Here is a 22987-nt window from a genome sequence, read left to right as displayed (position 1 = left end):
CAATCATTATGCGTGACCCGAAATGACACTTTGAAAAATAATTGCAACTACTAGTTCACTATTTAATTTTTATTATCTTGGAAGAATGTCTTGCTTACACAGTTCCTTGATGATATTCCTTGAAAAAACAACTCTAGTCTAACTGAAACCTTGAAATCTCATTGCAACATATCCTTACACCATGAAAAACCACTACCTAAAGTTAATTGAGGCCTTCAGTTCAGGCGTGGTCCTTTGTCAGTCAACAAGATGGACCGTGAACGAATGCGATGGGGATATATTCAACTATTAAATTAATTTGTAATAATAACTGATTAAATACATGTAAAATATTATGTAACTTAAATTTATCTTTATTTGATTGTATTAATTATTATATAACGCTGAAGGGTTCTAAGTAGATTGATGAATATATTTTAGGAAAAGAAAAATTTTCAGATCTGCATTCAATTACATTGCTGCCGAATGATTTTAATCTATCTTAAAATATATATTTAATTAGAATTTATCTCATATTCATATCAAATATCTTATTTAAACGATGAAAAATAATCAATCTCATTGTAATTAACCAACTAAAAAGCTAAATATAAAATAATAGTGAGACCTTAATTCAGAATAAATAACAAAAATTTAATCCCAATTACTAATAATATTACAAAATAACATTCGAAAAGTTGAAGGCGTTTCATCATTTTACCAAAGTGATAAATTTACTGGATGAGTTAAGACATAAAAATAAAGTAATGTAACTCCCTCGAGACATATTTTTCTGAAGATAATTTCAAAACACCCTGTTCACCATTGATTTGGATTGAGGTACGTCAAACTGAAGAAGGTTCTGAAATTCCACATTTTGAAATAGCTAAGCAAATAGCATACGTGATGTCACTATAAGTTCCGAGATCCAAATTTTTCAAATACTTGATAGTTAGTAATGTGACAATTAAGGACTCGACTGCAGCGTGAAGCGTATGAATTATTTTAACGAAGTTTAGCTGTCGGCCAATTATATGGATACCCAATAGACTTTTCTCATATTTTCGAGATTTCATTCCCATGTTATCCTAATGGGTTTTTATCACCGGTGAAATTTTTCTCTATTTAAAACACGTTAGCTGCTCGAGACATGGGTATTTAGTTTTTAATAATGGGTATTTTGAAACGATATTTACAGAGTTAAAATCTTAAAAAGAAAAGATATTTTTGTTTATTTGGTTTCAGTAACAATCCGGACCAAATCAATCAGAGGAAATATAGTACGTAAAATACGTTTTTCTGGCTAAAATATACGGGAAACGCTGAAGCAACGTTAATATTTTTCAATATCGGTTGTCTGAAAGCTAACATTCGTTCGGCGAAAGAGAAAAGGCAAACGGTTTCCAGGGGCATGCCTCCATAAAGGAGAGCAGTGTCTAAAAATACCGGTCCGAAGCAAGCTCGTGGATCTTCTATCGGTCTTGCCAAATGCATCTGAAGGATAAAACAACAGAACACCCGTCGAAGTGCCCTTGCCCCGGTTTCATGCCCTTTTTATGATTAAACACATAAACGACCAATGAATATATTTGGCCTGTTGAAGAAATTCATTTGGAAAATCTTGCATAATACGTAGTGTAAAGCGAACAGTTAACTTTTTCACTTTACCCATTTTATTTTTAACTTCAAATACTGCTCCATACAAGCAATATAATTATACACTTCCGGCTAATAAACATCAAATTAATGCTCAAATATAATGAATGTTTTCACGCTAAAACTGCAATATTTTCCTCCCGTTGTTAACTAAACAAAGAATAATTTATTCTAATGAGGTTTATTGCCATAAGTTCTTTTTTAGGTAAATTGTATGGGCATATTATGATATTGTTTAGTGATTTTAAGTGTTTGACCTTATGAAATGTCTTCAGTGATGTGTAATGTCTTTCATATTGTTAAATAAATAATAACTTTTGACCTGGAAATTTTCTGCAGTCAAAAATCAAAACATTTATTTTTGAAATGCAAAAATAACAAAAATGACTGCGATTAGGTTGTTCTTTTCAAATTTTTATAGCATAAAATGGTTGGATCAAACAATACATTAATCGACTTATGAAGTTTTTTCCTCTCGTTTCTGTAAATATAAAATTCATAAAGAAATCATGTGCAGTATTTGCATTTATATAAGCATAACATTTATATTCTCCATCTTATTTACCAAATTACTTTAATATACGTTCATATTTGCTGAAGGATCCCTTTAAATACATAATGCAACACGCAGCTTATATTTTATAATTATAGTTCCTAAGCTATAATAGCATAGAAATAGTTTTGTTGATGCTGTTAATAGGCTTCATAATACTGCCATTGAATTTTAATCGTTTTCACCTATATAAACAACATTAGCAAGGATATAAGCGGAAAATAATTTCATAGTACGCATTAATTCAATGACATATAGTATATAATGCCAATAATACTGTCATATAATTCTTACCATTCAGTTGCTACATGCATAACAATCATGGCCAGGTATATCGTTGGAAATCTGTTATAAAAATTATATTATGCGCACATTGCATGGGAATAATACCAAAAGTGTTGGGCCTATAGAGAGACCACGATCAATTAGCATAATTACTGTGGTAATGTTATTACTATCTCTCACCACTTCACTGCCCGAATGTATTCAAATAACCAAAAATTTAAATGTGTTTAGCTATACTGCCTTTTAAAAGACATAAGACTTGGCAACATTCCAAAAATAAATCGAGTATTCTAATCAAGAGAATGTGTAAAGTAGGGTATATGGCTGTCAGAGACCCAGGTACAAAGTCGAGCGATTCCTCCGGTCATCACAGCTACAATTCAAGCGGCTTGACACACTGTATGCCATTAAATGGCTGGATGAATGTGCGGGTAACCGCAAGTATCACATAAAAAAGGAACTGATAGCATGGAATTTCAGGGTTTTTATCCTGAGTAGGGCAGAATCCTAGTTAGTCTTTCAGCCTTGTCATTCAAAACAGTCCTTAGATTTAAGGATCTGGTATATATTGAACGTATCAAATTTATTACCAGCTTATCAACGGCATCCTGTAGGTTTGTCGTTCGTTTATCAAAATGCTTGGTTTCTTATCAAACCATCCAACCAAACAACCAGCTTTTGGGTGGAGAAATTAGCTATCCCTTGTGCATAGAATTTAAGGACTCTGTTTAGAAGAAAGGGAGATCCATACATCCGTACCAGTCTCATATTAATATGATTTACGTCACAGTTAAATTGGAGTAGTTTCTCATTGCGTAGATTTACTTTGAAATTATATTCCTTCAATTTTGAAATTAAAGAATGTGTGAGCTAATTAATTTTTCCCATTGCTAGCTCTTTGGTCAGAATAGCTCCGAAAATCTAGGGTTACTCTTTCAAGGTGAGGCGTCTGGGGACAAAATGCGGGTTGTTGTGTTTCCATTATTTCTCCATAAGATCAGGTAGACACTCTATCGATAAGTTAAGGGGCAAGCCGTAATTGGGAGTAGCCTTAATTCATCAAAGTCCCCTATGCATCCTATGCCTGCCATTCTCTACCATACAGATTGAAATACATCCCAACGATGGCTTAGCTGATTCATTATTCATACGTTTAATGCGGGGGCGTCAATCAATTATGGACTGAGTATTCTAAATAGTGACACAGTATGATAACATGTGGTAACCCTATGCTAATCTAATTCCACTGTTTTGATGCTAACCACGCCACCGTATCACACTGACGTTTATCATTGGATCATCTGCATCGGAAACGTTTTCATGACCGCGGAATTTGCAAATTACATCAAATATGCGCCCAAATACGTGTCCAACAGCTTAAGCAAAGGTAAACTTCCGGTCACCTTAAATATGACTTGATGTGGGGGTTGCTTTCTGCTCCAATCACACTTACAAAATGAATTAAAATTTTAAAAATACAGTTTTCCATATAGTAGGTACTTTTGATGCAAAGTGGAGGGGCAGGTGTGGGAAATTCGCGAGTTATGACAGAAACTGGTTTGTATGCATTGGTAGAAGAGAGGTATTTGAAAAATAAATGTTCTAAGCTGATGAGAGATTGGACAAGAGTCTATTCACCAAACAGACATGTGAGAAAAATTGAATGGTTTGAGAGGATGCGGTAGACCGAGAAAGCGCTGAGTGAATGTGGTTAAAGACACTATCATTGCCAGAATTATTAGAAGTCTCAGAAAAAGAAGAGTATGGGTAAATGAAACAAAGTCAAGGGCAAAATCAAATACGAGAGCAGAGAAGTATAAAATAGAATAATTAAGTAACAGAGAATAATTTCTCTGAAGTAAAATAAAATTTGATATATTTAGTTAGTCTAACCCGGAAGTAAACAGCGCAAAGAGTGCGTGCGTATGTTCCATGTGCGATTATTGTCCCTTCGTTTTGATCATGATGTAAAGGCATGTAAATGGTAGGAGAAACGCTATTTTTCACTCCGTTTATCACTTAGTTGGCTCAATAGTATGGCTCATTTGTCACTAATGATTGAGGTTTATTAAAAACGTATTCGCCGAACCCTCTGTGAATAGTTTCTTATGTCAAATAATGATAGAGACTTAGTAATAAATCTTTATAATGCATAAGCATTTATTTATTGTGTTTTTGTCATTAGCGTGATTTAGATATCTATTTATTGATTAAAGAAAACAGCTAACACATATTGAACAAAGAGAATTAAATCTCAGTTAGAAAAGCATTTTATCCATAACCATTATATGAATGCCCCAGAAAGGTCAATATAGATTTTTTTAACCAAAACAATATTCATTCGTTTTATAGTAATTCAACATTAAATCAACAACATTAATGTCTCCATACTTTAGGATCCCTAGTAATTCAAGCTAAAAATATTCCTTCAACCTATTGATAACTGAATTTTGTCATTGGGAATGTTTAAAAAATGGTTTTTACCTTGTTTCTTAATTTTTTCATCTTCCAGTTTTTCCCTCTAGACCCGAAAGTTTATGCTAGTCTTTCCATTCAATAAACGACTAAGAATTGTGTGACAAAGGTCAAAGTAGGCTAATCCAGCCAATTATTCCACATGTTTCTTCTGCTTTGGGCCTATTAAGTATTTTTCTTTCCCTATATCCCCACAAAATCTTATTGAATTGATTGATGACGCAGAATTTTGATGACGCAGAATATTGCCGTCTTTTTGGAAAAAAATATCTTTCAGTTTATTTCATTCAGGTATATTTCTCAATTTCATAGTTTTAATCCTGCGAAGCATTGATTAGTATTTTTCGGAACGTATTTTTCAGGTGCATTCCATTTTATCACAAGAGGTAGTGACGACAGTTATTTAAATTCCTATTCATTTCACTGCAAATGGATCAACTAATTGGTTTCATGCGTCCGAGGGGAATGTGTAAATGCACTGGAAATATCCATATCCTTCTTAAGGAATTCGACCAATCGTTTCCCCTTGGGGAAGGGGGGGTGGATTCTTTCCTCCCATGGAATAAACATTAAGAATTTGCTATCCTGCGCTCTTTTGAAAACGGGCATGCAGCTCTGAGTTCTTGAGTAATCCTCTTCTGCCTGCCGGCAAAGTTACTTATTTTAAATGGCGTCCATGGAAATGTGAGATGAATCTAAATTCATCGCCGTCCCATTCATTCTGAAAATCATTACCACAATTATCAATTCGGAGTTTGATTGGGTAGTTGAGGGAAGAGCTCACTTCCTATTTCTATGCACAAGATACTATGCAAGCTAGCGGCATCATGTGTGATATTCACCTTGCATTCACTGTTCACTTATATTTGCTGCCATATTTATATCACGTGAGACTGTTGGTAACAAATCTCTCTGCCATATTACGCAATAAATAACTGTATGTGTCAAACTCATGGAGGAAGGAACTTATTTTAATTCTTTTATCAAAAGAAAAATGAACTTCAACTACGTGAGGAAAAAACTTAAAAGGAAAAATACCAAAAACTTTTAGAACAATAGTGGCTATAAAGAAATATTTAATTTCCTATGAAGTGTAAAAATCACAAATTCAGGCGTGCGAGGGGAGATTCTTTTCCTGTGCTATCTGAAGTTTGCCTGCAAGGACTTACACTCGAAAAATTGCGCACAGCTTAGGTGAAGCTGAGAATCGATCTAAGGTCTCACCCAGAATTGATCCCTGGCCTTCCCGTCAATCGCCAAAAGCTACTTGTCCTTGAATTCCGCGACCCTTCACTCAGGATATCAAGTTACTTTCATTAATGATAATAAATGACAATGAAAATTAAAAGTTAGCTTCGTAGTAGATGTTACCTCAATCCTAGCCCTACTTCCTTTGAAATTCTGGCTTCTACAAAGGGAAGGGAAGTGAGGGAAGTTGAAACACCGACTCTCTCCACCACCTTCGATTTCCCGCAAAACTACGAAACTTGTAAAATAACACCGCTCACCTGGGTTCAAACTCGGGAACATGCGTTGAGTACCCGTCCACCTCAACCACCAGGCTACCACATCGCACCACCGAGACCAGAGATACGGTAAATAAAACCGATAGGAGGATGCGGAACCGGCGAAACGGGATAAAATTGAGATTGGCACCCTCGAAACAGGAATTCTGCCGACGCAGAGCGTAACGTCACCGCTATTACATTGCCTTGCGCTTGAAATCGGGCCAGGGACTCCCGATTTGGAACCGGGGGAAGGTTTCGATGGATCCGATGGGAAACACGAGTCGTGTTCTCCGCTGCACGTATTTCGAGAGGAAGAGAAAATAAATTCTGACAAGCGATATAGGCGGTGAGAGGCAATGGCTCGCTCTCTTCCCTCGTCCTAAAATTCCCACTCGCGGTGGATGCAAAGCAGAGTCCTCATCGTTGGGAGTAGATTAACTGTTTGAATGCAGATAAGTGCGTGGTTAAACTTGCTTAATTCGGTGCAATATAGGAAATTTTGAAATTGCGATGAATCAATGATGCCGTTACGTGAAAAGTTATCCATGGAAATAATATATTGCTATGTAAATCACCGGGTCTTTTATAACTGTGACCTGACAATTCCTTATCGACCAGTAACTGATTCAGTAAGCAACTGGATGTTGTCGGAGGAATGCAAAATATAAGTGCCAGTAAGAAAAAGCTTTCCTTTTATGTAAATATACTATCTAAAACTTAAATTTATTCATCTTTACAGCTCTCTATGATGCGTCGTAAAACCATGAGTAGCTGTAAAAACCAAGTCATAACCTCATTTTTCAGTTATCATATATTTTTGCTATCGGATATACTTGGCCATCATCTGAACTGCCTTGAGTTGCTAAGTACTTGATTTTTATCTTCCATTGAAAATAAAAATCATTAAATACTTACAATTAATCATTCAACTCTTTCAGATCGTTTTGGCATTTCTAATACTTAATACTTATTTTCTCTTTAATAAATTTAATTAGTACGTAAAAACGTCATATTTGATTACAAAACTAATAGTGTAGCTCCATAGAGTGTTCAAAGCACCCTTGTTATTTTTTAGTTGCGATTCATTAATTATTTTAGTTTATAAACATAAAACAAAGTGATTATTAACAAAGTTTGGTTTATAATTTTGATTGAGATCATCTTTTTTATATGATATTCTGTACAGAAAATGGTAAATCATAGAAATTAAACTTGAATAATCATGTTAACATATTACGAAGGGCAAAACAAAGCTAATAAAATTTTTTTAAATAATAAACCGGACTTTATGACTGTAAATTGAAAAGATTAAAAATTTATATTTTTAGACATGTCGTGAAATGTCATAAATGTTATCAGTTTTGTGAAATGGTTAATGAGAATAGTTTTGAGTGATAATTTTCGAACCTTTTTACTTTAGTGCTCAGTTACATATTCTCCGTTGAGAATGCCAAAGCTTGCGATAGATCGAGTCTCCTGACTGCACGCTTACTTAAGAAAAGGTTTTACGTTCAAACATCGACTAAGGAGTGAAGAATTTATTTTTTCATGTTAGGATTAAAAACTGAAATACCCCAAAGGAAATCGCCTGGCAACGTAGGGGTTTAAATTCCAAAATCTACTTTCAGATCATAAGCGAATGAATTGTTTTGACATGGAGAACATTTTTTAAATTAAATTACCTCTTTGAATTAAAAAGAATAACGCCGATTATTAATATTTCAAGAGCCACTCGAGTCTAAGAGATAGTGGTCATTTTTTTCCCCTCAGTTGCCTCTTCTAAATTCATGTGCCCTTGATAAAGTTACTTATCGAGGAATGCGAATGTTCACCCACACTTCGGATTTTTTTGTATTTTTTCTCTGTCCTTACTTTAGAATAAACCTCGGGTATACCTTGTCTCTTTCAGCCAGCCAATCAATGTTTGGCACTTCAACAACTTTCTCTCCACATCGCTGACCTCGCCCTCCATATTTACGTCCAATCATCTCTCTCCAGCCTGAAATACATCAAGAGGGAATGAGCAATCAGAACTTTGTCACAAATGACGGGCAGTCTTCCATATCCCACTCAATATTAGACTCCGGGGCGATATCGCCCAGCATCACCGTGTACGCTGATCCCAATCCAAACATGGTGACGTTTTGTGAATTCAGTTTGCGTGAAGCGTGAGAAATCTCCACCTCAAATCAACTAAATCCCGCCGACATGGTTGGCATTTCAGCTTCCTAATTTCTAGTTAATATTCTTGTTAGAACTGGTTTTAGAAAATAAAATCAGTTACCCGAGTATCGACGGCGTCCGATGCCTAGTCAACGCATCCTCAAAGCTCATTTCCCGATGCCATTTCGAGATTCTTACTTCATTTGTTTGGCAAAATCTACTTTAACTTAGCCGTTGAAATATCAGGCATTTGATTAAAACAACAAATTGCAAAACACATTCATACTTCACCTTATTTCTGTTTTGTTTTATGCCAACCTATAAGTAATGCTAATTTACGGTCTATACAAAACTCTACTCTCAAATATTAAAGTATTCTGGTGCATTAACGACTTAATTTAATTGCTCAGTCCGCTAACCCACGAAATTAATACCTGCATTATCCACTCAGAATGAAGAATACTCTCATATATTCTGGAGGTGCATGTGCATCTCATCCCGCATTATTGACATCAACCAAGGAACTATATTTTCAGCACGAGTTAAGTAGGCATACCGAAGGACATTATGAGGTTCATTCATCCCAAAAATGTTAAACTGGGCTGCCATGGTAACTCTGTGCTTGAAAACCCTATTATAACCGTGAATAAGTGGCAAACAGTAAAGAAAAACGGTCCCCATTGTTATTTCGGAGACAATTGCTCAGAATTCAGGAAGGCCTAGAAAACCTAAATATTTCCATAAAAGGAAGAAATACGCTGCATTTATTTCACCCCTTATCTCGTGGTAATAACCATTCTTCATGTATGGGCCTTCATGTGTGTAGAAATATCGTGCCGAATCTTCCCGACGGGGTAGGGATGGAAAAAATCTAAAGCTCCGACGGACTCGAAGCTGCAATAACCGTAACCATTTATGCCAAAAAGGTTTGGCAAAAGTATGAGCCCACCCACTCCCCTCACTCCTTCTTTAAAAGGATCCCAAGGGGTCTATATATCACGCGGAGGATGAGGAGTCCGAAGGATTCTTTTCGGAAGGACACCCTTTTCTCTCCACGGCCCCCCACCCAAACCCCTCCTCAAACCCACCCACCCTTTATTCCTCCCTTTCTCCCCCACCCCACGAACGCCTCCATCTATCCATCCATCCACCCCCTTCACCCCTTCCTCCGTTCATCTCTTCCTCCCTTCAGCAACCCACAGCCCACCGCGACGGGCGACCTGGAAACTTCAACCCGCACCCCCTCAGAACGACTTATCCCGTTGGGCTGCGTTCCCATGGAAACGGTGGGCCCATGAGACCGTCATGTGAAGGAGGGGGGGAGAAATAAGGGTGGGGGAGTAAAGGGGAGCGGGGTGGTCGTGGCTCGTCCTCGCAAAATGTGGGCAGCCCGGAGAGGGGACACGCGGGATAGAAGGGAAGAGGAAAAGAGCGTCAGGATCGCATTGTGAGGAATCCTTTGAAAGAAAAGATAATGCCCGCATACGGCGAGGGCGAGTCGTGCAGGGGTGGAGGAATTTGGTGGGGGTGTCGGCGGGTGGGAAGGTCGAAGGGGAGTGTTTGGCGGTCGGAGATACTAGTCCGCTCTCGCGCACTGTGAAGGGAGAAGGTCGGCCGCTCGGTGCGGAAAGAAAAGAGATGATGGTGGGAAACGATCCGCGCCGCCCAACAGTTCACCCGTGCATTATTGTACGTGTTATCGAGGGATTTCGACCCATTCAGGGTTCCGTTCCGGATGAAAATAGAGTTTTCTCCAGAATTTTATCCTCCTCGAATTGTTGGCAGACCCTTAAAGCCGGATCGCCATGTTTACTTTGCTTAGGAGAAGACAGGGGAGTACGGTTGACAGTATGATTACGGTGGCAACACATATATTGGGAAAAAGAATAATTTTACTCATTGATTTATATTTCCATTATGAACAGCCACCGAGTTTACGATAGCATTCCATAAAGAGCATTAGCGAGCTTGAATGAATGTATGCTTGATTTGTTTTCAAGAGTAATTGTTACTAACTCTCAATAAGATAAGGCCCCTTTATTTCAAGTTATCGAAACATAAGGATTTCTGCCTCAAAAATATTTCTCAACATAGATTCGGTACTTGTTAACAATGAAAGGAATTTGAGTATTAGAAAAAGGAAAACGAATATGCTGGCGTTATTTAAATCTTACATCTCATCCTGATGTAAAAGCTACTGATGCCCTCTGGCTAACTAAAAATGTGAATCAGGTATTATCCTGTGAAATTTTCATTTTCACTGTCTATCTCTCTTAGTATAATACAAAAATGTGGACTGTAAATACTAGGAAAAACTGCAGTTGCCTACTGTTGCAAAGAGAATTCAACTTGGATATTTTAATAGTTTTAATGCGAGCTTTCAGTTTCCTCATCCCATGGCTTCCAACCCAAATCCTTCCCGAAAGCGAGAAGGTGCGCTGAAAATAACGTCGGCACAACATTAAATACATGAAGGATGCAAAAATAGGTTTTGGAGAGGAAGAAAAGTAGGGCACACGTCACGTGAGGAAAAGCGGTTAGAATGTAGAATGAAAGAGTGGAAGAAAATAAGTATTGGAAAGGAATATGAAGGTGTCCACCAAATACTGCACCGTTGGCAAAATTCGAAGGTTGAATAATATATGTCTGAGACTTAGTATTAGTGCTGGAGTTCTAAGGGCTAATTAACGTGTGCATGTGCTATGTATGCATTTTTTTATGGTGGACGGTACGTTATAGAAAGCTGAAAAAGAAAAAAATTGGGGATATTAAATAAAGATCATGAGTAAATAAGAAAAAATATATCTGAAAAATTATGAGAAAACGTGAGGCCATTAGAATCTCCGCCTAATCGCTTGCAAAATGCCTACCGTTTTAATTCCAAACAGCCTAAAAGCTCTGTTTCACCTTTAATTGGATTTTGTTAATGAAAAGGTAGGATAAGTGCAGCAAACCACAAGGAAAATTCAATGTGACAACAATGTCTGAAAAAATAAGCTGATTCTCTTAAAAGCGATCTCTTTCGGTGAGATAACGCTGTGCACACGAAGCTCTTAGCAGACAGTGTTATCAGCTTTAAATGTAAGAGGTTTTCTGTCGGGAATTAGTTCTGTTCACCTTTGATGAATGAAGTTTTTTTTCAACAGGGTGACAATCTGAATTCTTAAGCTTGTGATTCTTAGCTACATCATGCATAATTAATGGCGCGTATATGTGCAATAGAACATTAAAATTCGGTAATGTCGTAATGGTAAAATTTTGGGAAAACGTTTATTTTAATAAGTCATTCGCGAATTGAATTTGCTTTACTCAAAAATCAGTCCTGAAACCTTTTGATTTTGAATTTTGATGCACAATTGCTTTGAAAAAAATAAAATACTTTAAAGAGGAAATAGACTTGACCAATGGTTTCAGCAAAGATGAAAGGCTCACTGTGATGCTTCCATTTTATCGGGTGCCTCACTTTACGAAAATATTTAATATTCATTCTAACAAAAGGATAAAATAAGCCAACTGTTTACGTTCAATTAATTACCACGATCATGTCCTTGATAATGACACACTGTGTAAAAGTCATGGTCAGTGCATTGAATTGACTTGTATTATCTTTTAACTAAAATTAAAACGTTTAAATTCAATTTCAACCATTAAATATATGCAAAGCAATTCAAATTATATACTTATAAAATTTTTGCCAAAGCTGTGGATGTATATGTACTTCAAGTTGCAGGGATGTAGGTTCATAGGATATAAGGCTCAAGGATATTACTATTGCTACATTTGAATTTGCAAAATTATGTACAAATCTTTTACCAAGTTTGAAAATCAAACCCTGAAAAACTCGCAATACCCCAGAAATTCGTTCACGAAGCAATGAATGTCTTCTTGATAGTAAAAAAAGGGTTTCGGATGCGCTTTTGGGAGTGGCGAACGAGCGAAAGCGCAGGGAGCAAGAATCTTGCGTTAGGGAGCGCGGAAAAAGCCGAGGTTTAAATTTAACGCACTATATCTGGAAGATCCGGGGCCGTCGGTCGTGGAAAATTCCCCCATTATGCCGCGACACATGGGTTTGAGCTTGCGAAATCCGGAACGGTAAATCGAAGGTGATTGCCGCGAGGGAAGAAAAGGAGCTTACTGCAGTCAGGCTGCTACGTTGACCTTATTATGCACTCTAAAATGACTAACGGAGCAAATACTGCTTCTCCTTTCGCCTCGGTAAAGTTGCATTATATCCGAGCTGAAAAGGCAACATTGGTTTTTCATGAATTTGAATGTGCTATCTCTGATTACTCCCAATATATTTCCCCTTGAATTCACGTGAGTAATCCCGTTATGTGTAACTCTCGTCACAGACGTATTTCGAAATTTTATCGAAAGGATCTTTTTTACATCAATTTAAAATTCTTCTAAGAGATCTTATAAATTTTAGAAATACGCCGTCATGACCGGGTGCTCCTCTTCATATTATCACAACAAACATGCCAAAATTCAAATTTGTTTTCATAACTACTCAAATTTTAAAGTAGGTATAAAGAGTTTTGCATTAAGATAAATGTTGCAAATTACCTTTGCGATTTTGTTCAAGTATTAGCTTTAATTATTAAATTAAGGAGATGTTTTATGTGTCTCCCTATTGATATTATGATCGGATTATTTTATTATCCATTGTAAATCATTGTAGTTTTAAATGTATTAACAAGTTCAAATGATTTCAATAATATAAAATCTAATCAGCAAAAATAGACCTTAACTTTAATTTTCCTGAACAACGAAAATATTTCATAAATACCATCATCAAAAGTTTTACACAAATATGATCTTTCTTAGGGAGGTTTATTTAAAAAGCATAATTAACCCTCTTTAATTCTCTTATCTTTTCAGCCTTTACTCTATATCTATTCCCCCTCCCCTTCCCTTACCCCTTCACCCACTCCCATTCCAAGGCAGAAGACTATCAAGGGAAAGTGATAAGGGTTAATCCGTCCAAAGACCAAGGGGTGATCTCACTTGTAAACATTGAAGATCTTATTGAAGATAAAGAGGAAACAAGAAACTAATCGCCATGGAGCAATTTGAGCAACTTTTAACCTGTGCGATCTGTCTAGACAGGTATCGCAATCCAAAGCTGTTACCATGTCAACACTCCTTCTGCATGGAACCTTGTATGGACGGTTTAGTGGACTACGTTCGGCGACAAGTGAGTCATGCATAAAAAAATTCAAATTGACCGATGACTTTGTTTTTAATTCTCTGATATGCAATTTTTAACCGCTCATTATTAAAAATAATAAATACAGTAATTGAATGAATAAAGTAACAATGAATTAGATAAAAATAATAATGTTTCATATTTTTTAAATTATTGGTAAGAGTATTGAACTTCTTTTCGCAATTTAAAATATTATATTATCTATTATATGAAATAAGTCCAATTGACTACCAAATCACTTCTACTTTTGTGAATATTTTTATAATCTATTGGGGTATTTGGAACTAAGTTTGACTTTTCTATAAATGTATTTGAGCAACGAATATTTAAACCTATCTATGTTCGATTTACTGGTTAATTTTACTGCTAGAAGGCTTTGAAAGAATAAATTTAGCAAGCAAACTGTTTAAATATTTTAAAAATTAATTTTTTTCATTTCAAATTTGTAAATCATTTATTAAGAATTTCAGCACAAAATTTGCTGCTAAAAATTCAATTTTAATAAACAATTACGTTATTTAAATATAATCCGGAAATCACAAATAATTCCCACTATGACCTATAATTTTAACTTCTATTTAACAAAACTAATATATTTCCATTTTTCGATGAAAATACCCTGTAAAAAGTTCATGACTAATCAAAAATTCAATATCGAGGAGTTTGTTTCATGACATTTTACGTATGTAGAAATTTTCTTGCAAAGCCTAAAATTTGCTTAGAAAATACGTAGTTTTATTAGAGGTAGACTGATTTTTTTCCGTTTTATTAACAGGTCAAATGCCCAGAATGTCGCGCCGAACACCGTATTCCATACCAAGGTGTCCAAGGATACCCTACCAATGTAACTCTACAGCGGTTCCTGGAATTGCACATCGAAATCACGGGAGAACTCCCAGACCCAACGAGCGGACAAATTATGGAACGCTGCAACGTCTGCTCAGAGAAGGCCTACTGTACCATTTGCGTTCACTGCGAGAAGAAGATATGCGGAGAGTGCAAAGAGGCCCACATGGAAATCCTCCGCCGAGAAATATCCAGAATTAATAATCAGATCCGCCGCGCCATCCATAGGCTGCAGGATGCACTGTCTGCGGTCGACAGAAATTCCATCGGCCTGCAGAGCAACTGTGCGACAGTGGCAGAGGAAGTGGAAGAAGTTCACCGGAGGCTCACCAAAGCGGTGAAGGATAGAACTGAGTTCCTGAGGAGCGAGTTGGAGCGGTATCTCACAACGGAGCAGAGAAACCTGGCCACCCTGAGGGACCACCTTGAACTCGAGGTGGCCAACATCCAAAGCAACTGTGACCTCGCAGACAAGCATATGGCAGACGACTGCGTCGATTGGGACGACGCGGAATTAGTAGACGCCAAGGAAATATTCCTCCGAACGGTCGAATTCATCCGTAACTTCGACTATGAGCCCGGGGATTATAGCCGAAGGGTCCGATTTATCATGTCCGTAGATCCAAACCAACTGGTATTGAATGTAGGTTCCTACGGAGAGCTCAATATCCACATGCCCACGGCCTTCTCAGGTGTGAGCGGAGTTAGTCAAAGTGCAACTGCTCCAGGAGGCGGACTTCTGCAACCCCCGGCGGCTCCTGGTTTGATGAGGAGCAAGAGCGACCACAGGTTAGCCTCCCAGTTCCGTCAAGAGGAGAGAGGAGGTGGAGGTTGGAAGGACGAGGAGGACGAGAAACCAGGGAGAAGGTTGTCCCCGCTGGGGGGGAGGAAATTTGGGGAGCGTTATGCTAATAGGGACAGGTACGGTGGGGACTCACGGTACGGCCGCAGTGGTGGAGGCGGATGCGGCGACTATGGCGGCAATGAGTTTGAATCACCCTACGGGGAAGAAGGGGGAAGGAGAGGTCGCTTTCGTTCCCGTTTCGCGCGGCATCAAGATCAAGATTCCGACAACGAACACAACTCTGGAAGGAACGTACGCTTTTCCGAGGCTGAAGCTGCAGCAGCGGCGGCGGCCGCAAAGAAGGAGCGGGACAGAGTATTTGACACTGAGGACGCAACCAAAGGGCCCTTGAGTGGTATCACCCGATTATATGATTCACCCAGGGTCATGAAACGCCTTCAAGAGAGTGAGCTGAAAGAAAAGAAGAAATCTAAAGAGCCAGCCGCTCCTCAGCAGGTCCAGGGGAAAACACCTCCGGTCTTTGGTGCCAAGAAGGCACAGAGGCAGGTCAGCGAGGATGATGAGATTTCTAAGATCAAAAAGCAAAATAAAACAACAGATCCAAGCCCCAGTGGTGCCAAGACGAACCAAAATACGCCAGCTCAAGTCCAAGGACTGCATAGGAGAACCTCGTCCACCGCGGCTGAAGAGCGGACGGGCAGCCAGCAGGACACGACGGCGACCACTCCAGCCGAAACTACTGGACGGAGATCCTCTGCAAGCGAGGTGTGTGAAGCTTCCCCTCCGTCGTCCTCTCCTGATCCTTACCTAACCCCACCTATGGGGGATAGTCCTGAAGGGGAATGATATTGGAGGAATCCTGTTTCCAATTAGAGAAACCTTTCGTAAATTTAATCCCTTGCACGCTGCTTTCCCAATGTCAATGTTTATTAGTTGCAAAAAATGAAAACTATTGTGACTGCAGAAGTTTTTTTAATGAAATAAATAAGCTAGTCTGCTTCCCCAGCAAGTAGCAAGTTTCTCCAAGTGTCAAGCAATCATGTTGCAGGTGGCATCCAGCAGCGAGGAATCGGAGGAGGACGGATCTTCGGTGCCATCCCTCCAGCAGACGAGGAAGCCGGACACGGGAGGGACCAAGACGACAACATCTCGCCGTTCGTCGGCCTCCTCAGAGCACTCAGCCACTACAGCCCCTAGTGGAGAAGACAAGACCTCTGGAAAGGCGTCCGACAGATTCCAGACCCGATCTGCCAGCACAGATAGTAGCGCTTCAGAGTCTTCGGCATCATCTTCCGCGACCAAGAACGCAAATGCAACGGAAGATGGGAAGAAAAAGTTTGGAAATCGGGCGTCTCAAGACAGTTCTTCCGCCGCAAAACCGAGTAGCGAAACAAGTAGCAGTGTTTCAACGCCAAGGTCCCGCGCAAATGCAGCGGGATCAGACAAGAAGGAAGGAACGACAGCACCTTCTCGATTCCAAAGCCGTTTCCTTCCTAGGGCATCAACGCCAGCTGCCAGTGAACCCACCAAAGAAGAGTCTGAAAGCAGTTCTGAATCTGATGATAGTGATTCCGACGAAGATTCCGATGATGACGCGGCGACAAAAACCCAGAAGTCCAGTACTTCTTCGAAAGCTAAGGATGAAGAAACAATGGAAAAGAGTGATATCGGGCCATTACTGGCGAGAAGTGCAAACGCAAGAGAATCACCGACAACGCAAAGTTACGGAAAACCTAAAACAAATGTGTCCTCCACCTCTGGGACCAACACTTCAAGTCCCTATGCCAGCAGGTATGGCAACAGGGATGACAGTAATACTACTACTGGTAGTAAGTACCTCAGCAGAACTAGGGCTGCTCCAGAAGAAGAAGCACCTTCTTCCAGATATGGATCAGGGTACACCAGTCGCTTTCTGAACAAAAGCAAGAGTTCAGCCGCTCTGTCACCTGAGGAAGACGAAGGAGGGAGTTCAAGGTATTCAACAAACACGAGCGTTGATGACAAATACCCAAGCGGCAGGTCTCGTCTAGCAGCCATCAAGGATAGGAGATCGCGCTTGGCCAGAAGCAAAAGCTCTCACAACTTCGGCCAGGACGAGGACGAAGAACCCAATGAAAGGGTGTCATCGTCCCAATCGTCTACAGTCGGCTCTAGTAGTACTCCTGGTTCATCATACCTTTCAAGATACGGCACTGGAACTGATTTATCCCGAAGTAGATCCACACATGCCTTGAAATCTAGGGAAAACTCTCCTGAGAGAAACGCTACTTCTAATAGCGTAGCAGGAGGCGAGAAGGACGGTGCCGCATTAAGCTCCTGGGCGAGATATCTCAAAAACAAGTACGGCAGCCGGGCCAAAGATAAGGACAGTTCTTTAGGAGGTTCAACAGGATCATCTTCAAGCACGGCAGCATCTTCCGCGGCGGCAAGGCGCCTTTCCCTTGGTCTCCCATTAAGAAATTCAAGCATAGAAAGTTCTGATGACGACCAAAAAAACACGCCTACCTCCCCCACTTCCCCTACAGCAGCCGGTTTCGGAAATATCCCTAGAAACCAATATTTGCAAAAGAGAAGGCAGCTGTTTAAGATCGGAAGCCGGGGGAGCGAGCCCGGATGTTTTACATGGCCCAGAGGTATCGCCGTTGGGCCGGACAATTCTATTGTGGTGGCTGATTCCAGCAACCACAGAGTTCAGGTGTTTGATGCTAATGGTATATTCGTCAAGGAATTCGGTAGCTACGGCAGTGCCGAAGGAGAATTCGACTGCTTGGCAGGCGTTGCCGTCAACAGAATCGGTCAGTTTATCATAGCTGATCGTTATAACCACCGAATACAAGTGCTGGACCCTTCTGGTAGGTTTCTTCGGGCTTTTGGTTCCCAAGGTGCCGCAGATGGGAGGTTCAATTACCCATGGGGCGTAACTACGGACGCACTTGGTTTTATTTATGTGTGTGACAAGGAAAACCACAGAGTTCAAGTGTTCCAATCCGACGGCACTTTCGTTGGTAAGTTCGGAAGCATGGGTAACCGTCCCGGGCAATTGGAACATCCCCACTACGTTGCGGTGAGCAGTACCAACAGGGTCATTGTATCGGACTCAAATAACCACAGAGTCCAGATATTTGATGTCAACGGAAGAGTACTTACAACCTTTGGAAGCGAAGGGTCAGAAGAAGGACAATTCAAATTTCCTAGGTGAGAGCTATTTTTATACTTTGTCATTGTTAAAAAAAACCTAATTAAGTCTGACTAATCACATATTTAATATCATTTTCATGTTTCATCTGTCAAAATTTTTAGTTAGATACCAGTATCAAAATTTTATGTCGTGGTCGATCCGTATTTTTTCATGTGGTTAACATTTCGACCATTCGTTTTTTTCTTAAAGAATCTTTTTTTCCAAAAAGTGATTTTTATATCTTTGCTTCAAAACGACCAGGGTTTTAAATTTTTTTATAAAAATTGGTGTGCGAATAAATGAAAGTAGTTTTAGTTGGCTAAGTAGAAAATTATAAATATCAAAAAAAGATGATTAAAATATTTATGAGTCAATACTAACGAAGAAAATAATTATTACTGTGCAGTGAACGTAGACCTGTAGTCATGCATATTGGTAGACGTGTCGTAGATAGCTATTTATAAAATAGGGAATTATATTATTATTACCACTCACTTAATTGCTTACGTTAATATTTCATTATTGTAATTCTTTGGAAATTAAAGTCAATGGTGAGTCATTTCACAGTCATATCCTAGATGCATGTTAACATATTTTATTAACGTTGTAGATATATTTTCAATTAGAATACATTTTACTATATTAGCAATAGTAACTTAAGCGTCTGATATGAATTTTCACAATGTAGTTTGCACTGTATGGTTGTATGGTATAAGTACTATGTCTCAGTAACTACATATTTGACTTAAAAAAGAGATAACTAAATGACGCTGAGCATGACAAAAAAATATTAAGGAATAGCCTACCAGAGAGGAATGATAATTTTTTAACAAATTATTGGAATGTATTTTATGTACAGAAAATATTTAAATTGAAGATCTAATGCATTTTCGAAAAGAATAATAGACTGCCCATTATAAAATACTAACAGAGTAGTAAAAATGTATATTTTGCATCAATCTATGAAAATTATTGAAATAATATCGAATGCAAAATAATCATACTAAAAATCATTTTTCATAATTCATCTACATCATATTGAAGAAAATATACAAATAATACCTTGAGAGTAGAGATTAGGCTTCAGTTTTGAAGAGGTATCTTGTTCATGACAAATTTTGGGCGCGTAAGAAGAGGAGATCCATTATAAGTTAAATATCACTCCATGCAGTCCAAGTAATGAGAAATAAAGTTGATTTTATGCATATAAGCCTAATTTCAGCTTCTAACAATGATGCGATCCGTATTTATGAAGCAGAAATTGACTTCTTAGAATGAATCGTGAAGCGACTCTGAGAATCGAGTTCTAAAACAGTTGAATTGTGTTCAGCTACCAGGAACCCGCAAAGGAAAACAAAAGAAAGTAGTGTCGTTAGTCTAACACTCAAATTGGATCGAAATCAAGGGAAAGAGATTGTGACTGGAGGGTGGAATGAGTAAAATTTGGTTCCCTTTGTCACCTTACCGGATCTGTTGCAGACAAAGGACGCATTCCTTGCCTGCAGTCGCCACTCCCTCCTTCTCCCTGACAGACTCCCTATTGGAAACACTTGGCCAGTTTGGCGGTGACTATGAGGTAAGAACGGTTGTTGAAGTTCCTCACTGCAGCGAGACTTGCTCCCCTGACCAACCACCACCATTCCCACACTGGGAACATCATCCTTTTTTACACCTCTATTAATCGCACACCTGAACAACTTCCCAAAAATTAAAAGGATTAGGTTTGGTTTTCCCCTCATATCACAGAATTAAGTATATTGCCCTGCAAATATAACCGAGTGCTTTCCCAGAAAGGCTGAGGTTTTTGCGATATGACTTTTTATCTAAACTAATGAAGTCTCAACTTGAATTATCAATTAGGTAATTAGAAATTTTTTCAAATATCATTTCTGTGGTGATCATTGAACAATTCCAAAGCATTTTTGCGTGGTGACATGGCTGTGGTGTATTCAGCAGTTAACAGTTGTCCTTCTGATTTGTAAAGTAAAACCACCATCGGATATTTATGCAACATTGAAGACATTACAAATAAGAAAAATAATTGCATTTGAATTCATAGATTTTATTGCTAAAAATGGGCGGATTCTAAACGTATCGAGGTCAATTTTTATCACTGTTATAAAGGCTCGAAGAAGGAAATTTAAGGGCTCATGCGTTTATCTTCCTCAGAATGGGGGCTATTTAGCTTCAATCATATTGTGTAAAGAAAATGAATCGACATATTTTCCATTTGAATGTAAATTAGATATGATTTTGTATTTTTCTTGCAGTGAAATATAAGTCAGTTATAATGTATTTGAGTATTAAATGCCAAGGTAGTTATCATTCGTTGTATAAACACTTATTTTATGAGTTTAGTCTTTTTATTTCGATAAATGGAGTCACTCAAACAAGGTGTTTTCTGTAATAACAGATGAAGGAAGATTACTTTGCTTAACTGCTAATGGAATATAAATATGAACAGCGAAAATAATAGTAACAGTTAAAGTATAAGGTAAATTTATAAAATTTAATGTGTTTCGAAATTAAATGGAAAAATATAAAATGTAAATAAAGACGAGAGACGGAGAACAGCTTTACATTAGTGAGAGACAAACGAAACATTAATGTCAGTAGCCGTGGAGATAACCGTTTCAAACCAGTAATACTTATACTTAAAAATAAGCAAGGAAAATTCCTCAGCTCCAAAACTCAAGAAACTTCCCCGCGATCGCTGATTCTACGTATATACGCTGTCTCCAGGAGAAGCCAAATGTACTTTTAAAAAATAAAATTCACCCTTTTAAAATACAAAGAAGTTTGGAGTTTAGGTAAAAACAAACAGTATTCATGTTGTTAGTCTTATGTACCTTCATAAATTTTTCTGTTGAAGACACATTAAATCCTTTTCATATCGGGAATTTCTCACATAACTGCTTCAATTCACTTCCATGTATTAATTCAACTCAGTTACACAGAAGAGTGTCTCCAACGTGCGAATAAACTAAAAAAAATCCTTGAAACCCATAAATGCCGTAAAATTCCATAAAAATCCAGTACCTGTGAATGGAAAATTGAGTTACATTTTCATCTAACCCCATTTTAGTTTGTTTATCATATATGCAAGTTACAAGTTCAAGCTGTGGTTGAAAGAAAAAACGAATAGGCCACCGTTACATATATAACGTTATACAATCTTAGGTAGCTGGGCCACCAAAATTTTGCCATTCAAGCGACCGTAGCGTCCATTTACGATTGTTATAACAATAAAAATGAATTGAGGCAAGAGGTAGTATAGGTTTCTTTGTATAAAATTCTGCATTCCGACGTTGATATAAAACAGAACCTTAGGTTAAGAGATCCATATGAAGAAAAGAAATCATGTTCTCAGAAAGTAAAGGAGATGGAGCGCTTTCATGAGAAAATTTGTAAGATATGAACAAGAAGACCTTTCCTCGAGGATTCGAGTGTGTATCCAGCAGAACAAGAAGGTTACGGGACTGCCATGGGCTTGCAAAGGATCTGACCCAATTCCCGCACGATTCGAACGTCATCCTTGAAAACTCATATCGAAAGAATGGCGTGGAATAGGATTTGACTTACCTAATAGGAAATGTCCGGCAATTTCAAACTCGGAAAGGATGGGGCTGTAAGATAAAAACCCTCTTGGAATTGTCAGTGAAAGAAACTTGGTAGAGTTTAAAAGCACTTAATATGTTCATTCCTGATTCTACAAGGGGGCTCTAGAGATTTGCTGGAAATAGCTTCTAAGTGCACCATAACGAAATATAGTGGAGCATCATACGATATCAAATACCCATGAGCGCTTTCTTGTTACATTTGAAGTCCATAGAAATATCAATGCTATCTTTTAGCTAGTAACGAAACTAACCACAAAATATGTTATATGTGGCATCAATACAGATTTATCTCTAAAAAATCATCTCTTTAATGAGTTATAAAGACTATGGACGCATCATTTCTCTAATGTTTATGACTAAAACAGGTGTGCCTACGAAAGGGCAATACCATCTTGCACTTTAGGTACTCACTTCATAACACATTATTAATCCTTCGGAAGAAAAATAAAAAAAAGTTGGGTAATCAAATATTTGCATTTAGAAACAATTTTCATTAATAATTAATATAACGAACATTACTAGGTAAGCCATTTAAAAGAGAATTTAGGTTTAACTATTTCAATCTATTCAAATGATAATTCCGGTATGCACCCACGAACCATGTGCATATTATTAAGAGTACAAATATAATCTATCCCATGAATTCGTCACCCTTTGTGAAGTAAATTCTTTTCTTGGGCATTTCTTCAAGTGTACGGGCCACTTAAACA

The 22987-nt window shown here is 38.2% G+C and overlaps 1 protein-coding gene across 2 annotated transcripts in view; it reads left to right on the top strand.

Moving 5' to 3' along the window:
- Positions 1-22987, top strand: part of tn (tripartite motif containing protein thin) — an 84770-nt gene that overhangs the window by 43546 nt on the left and 18237 nt on the right. For both annotated transcript variants that reach the window (XM_071589696.1, XM_071589697.1), the window contains 3 exons: positions 13501-13816; positions 14604-16244; positions 16528-18674. In XM_071589696.1, coding sequence (XP_071445797.1) covers positions 13682-13816; positions 14604-16244; positions 16528-18674 — 3923 coding nt within the window. In that variant the 5' untranslated portion in view covers positions 13501-13681. The remainder of the gene's footprint in view (positions 1-13500; positions 13817-14603; positions 16245-16527; positions 18675-22987) is intronic.

This window comes from Hetaerina americana, unplaced genomic scaffold (assembly GCF_022747635.1).
Source record: "Hetaerina americana unplaced genomic scaffold, ioHetAmer1.1.p SCAF_4, whole genome shotgun sequence".
Classification (NCBI taxonomy): Eukaryota; Metazoa; Arthropoda; class Insecta; order Odonata; family Calopterygidae; genus Hetaerina; species Hetaerina americana.
The sequence above is the reverse complement of the archived record's forward strand: the minus strand, read 5'-3'. Positions and strand labels throughout refer to the sequence as shown.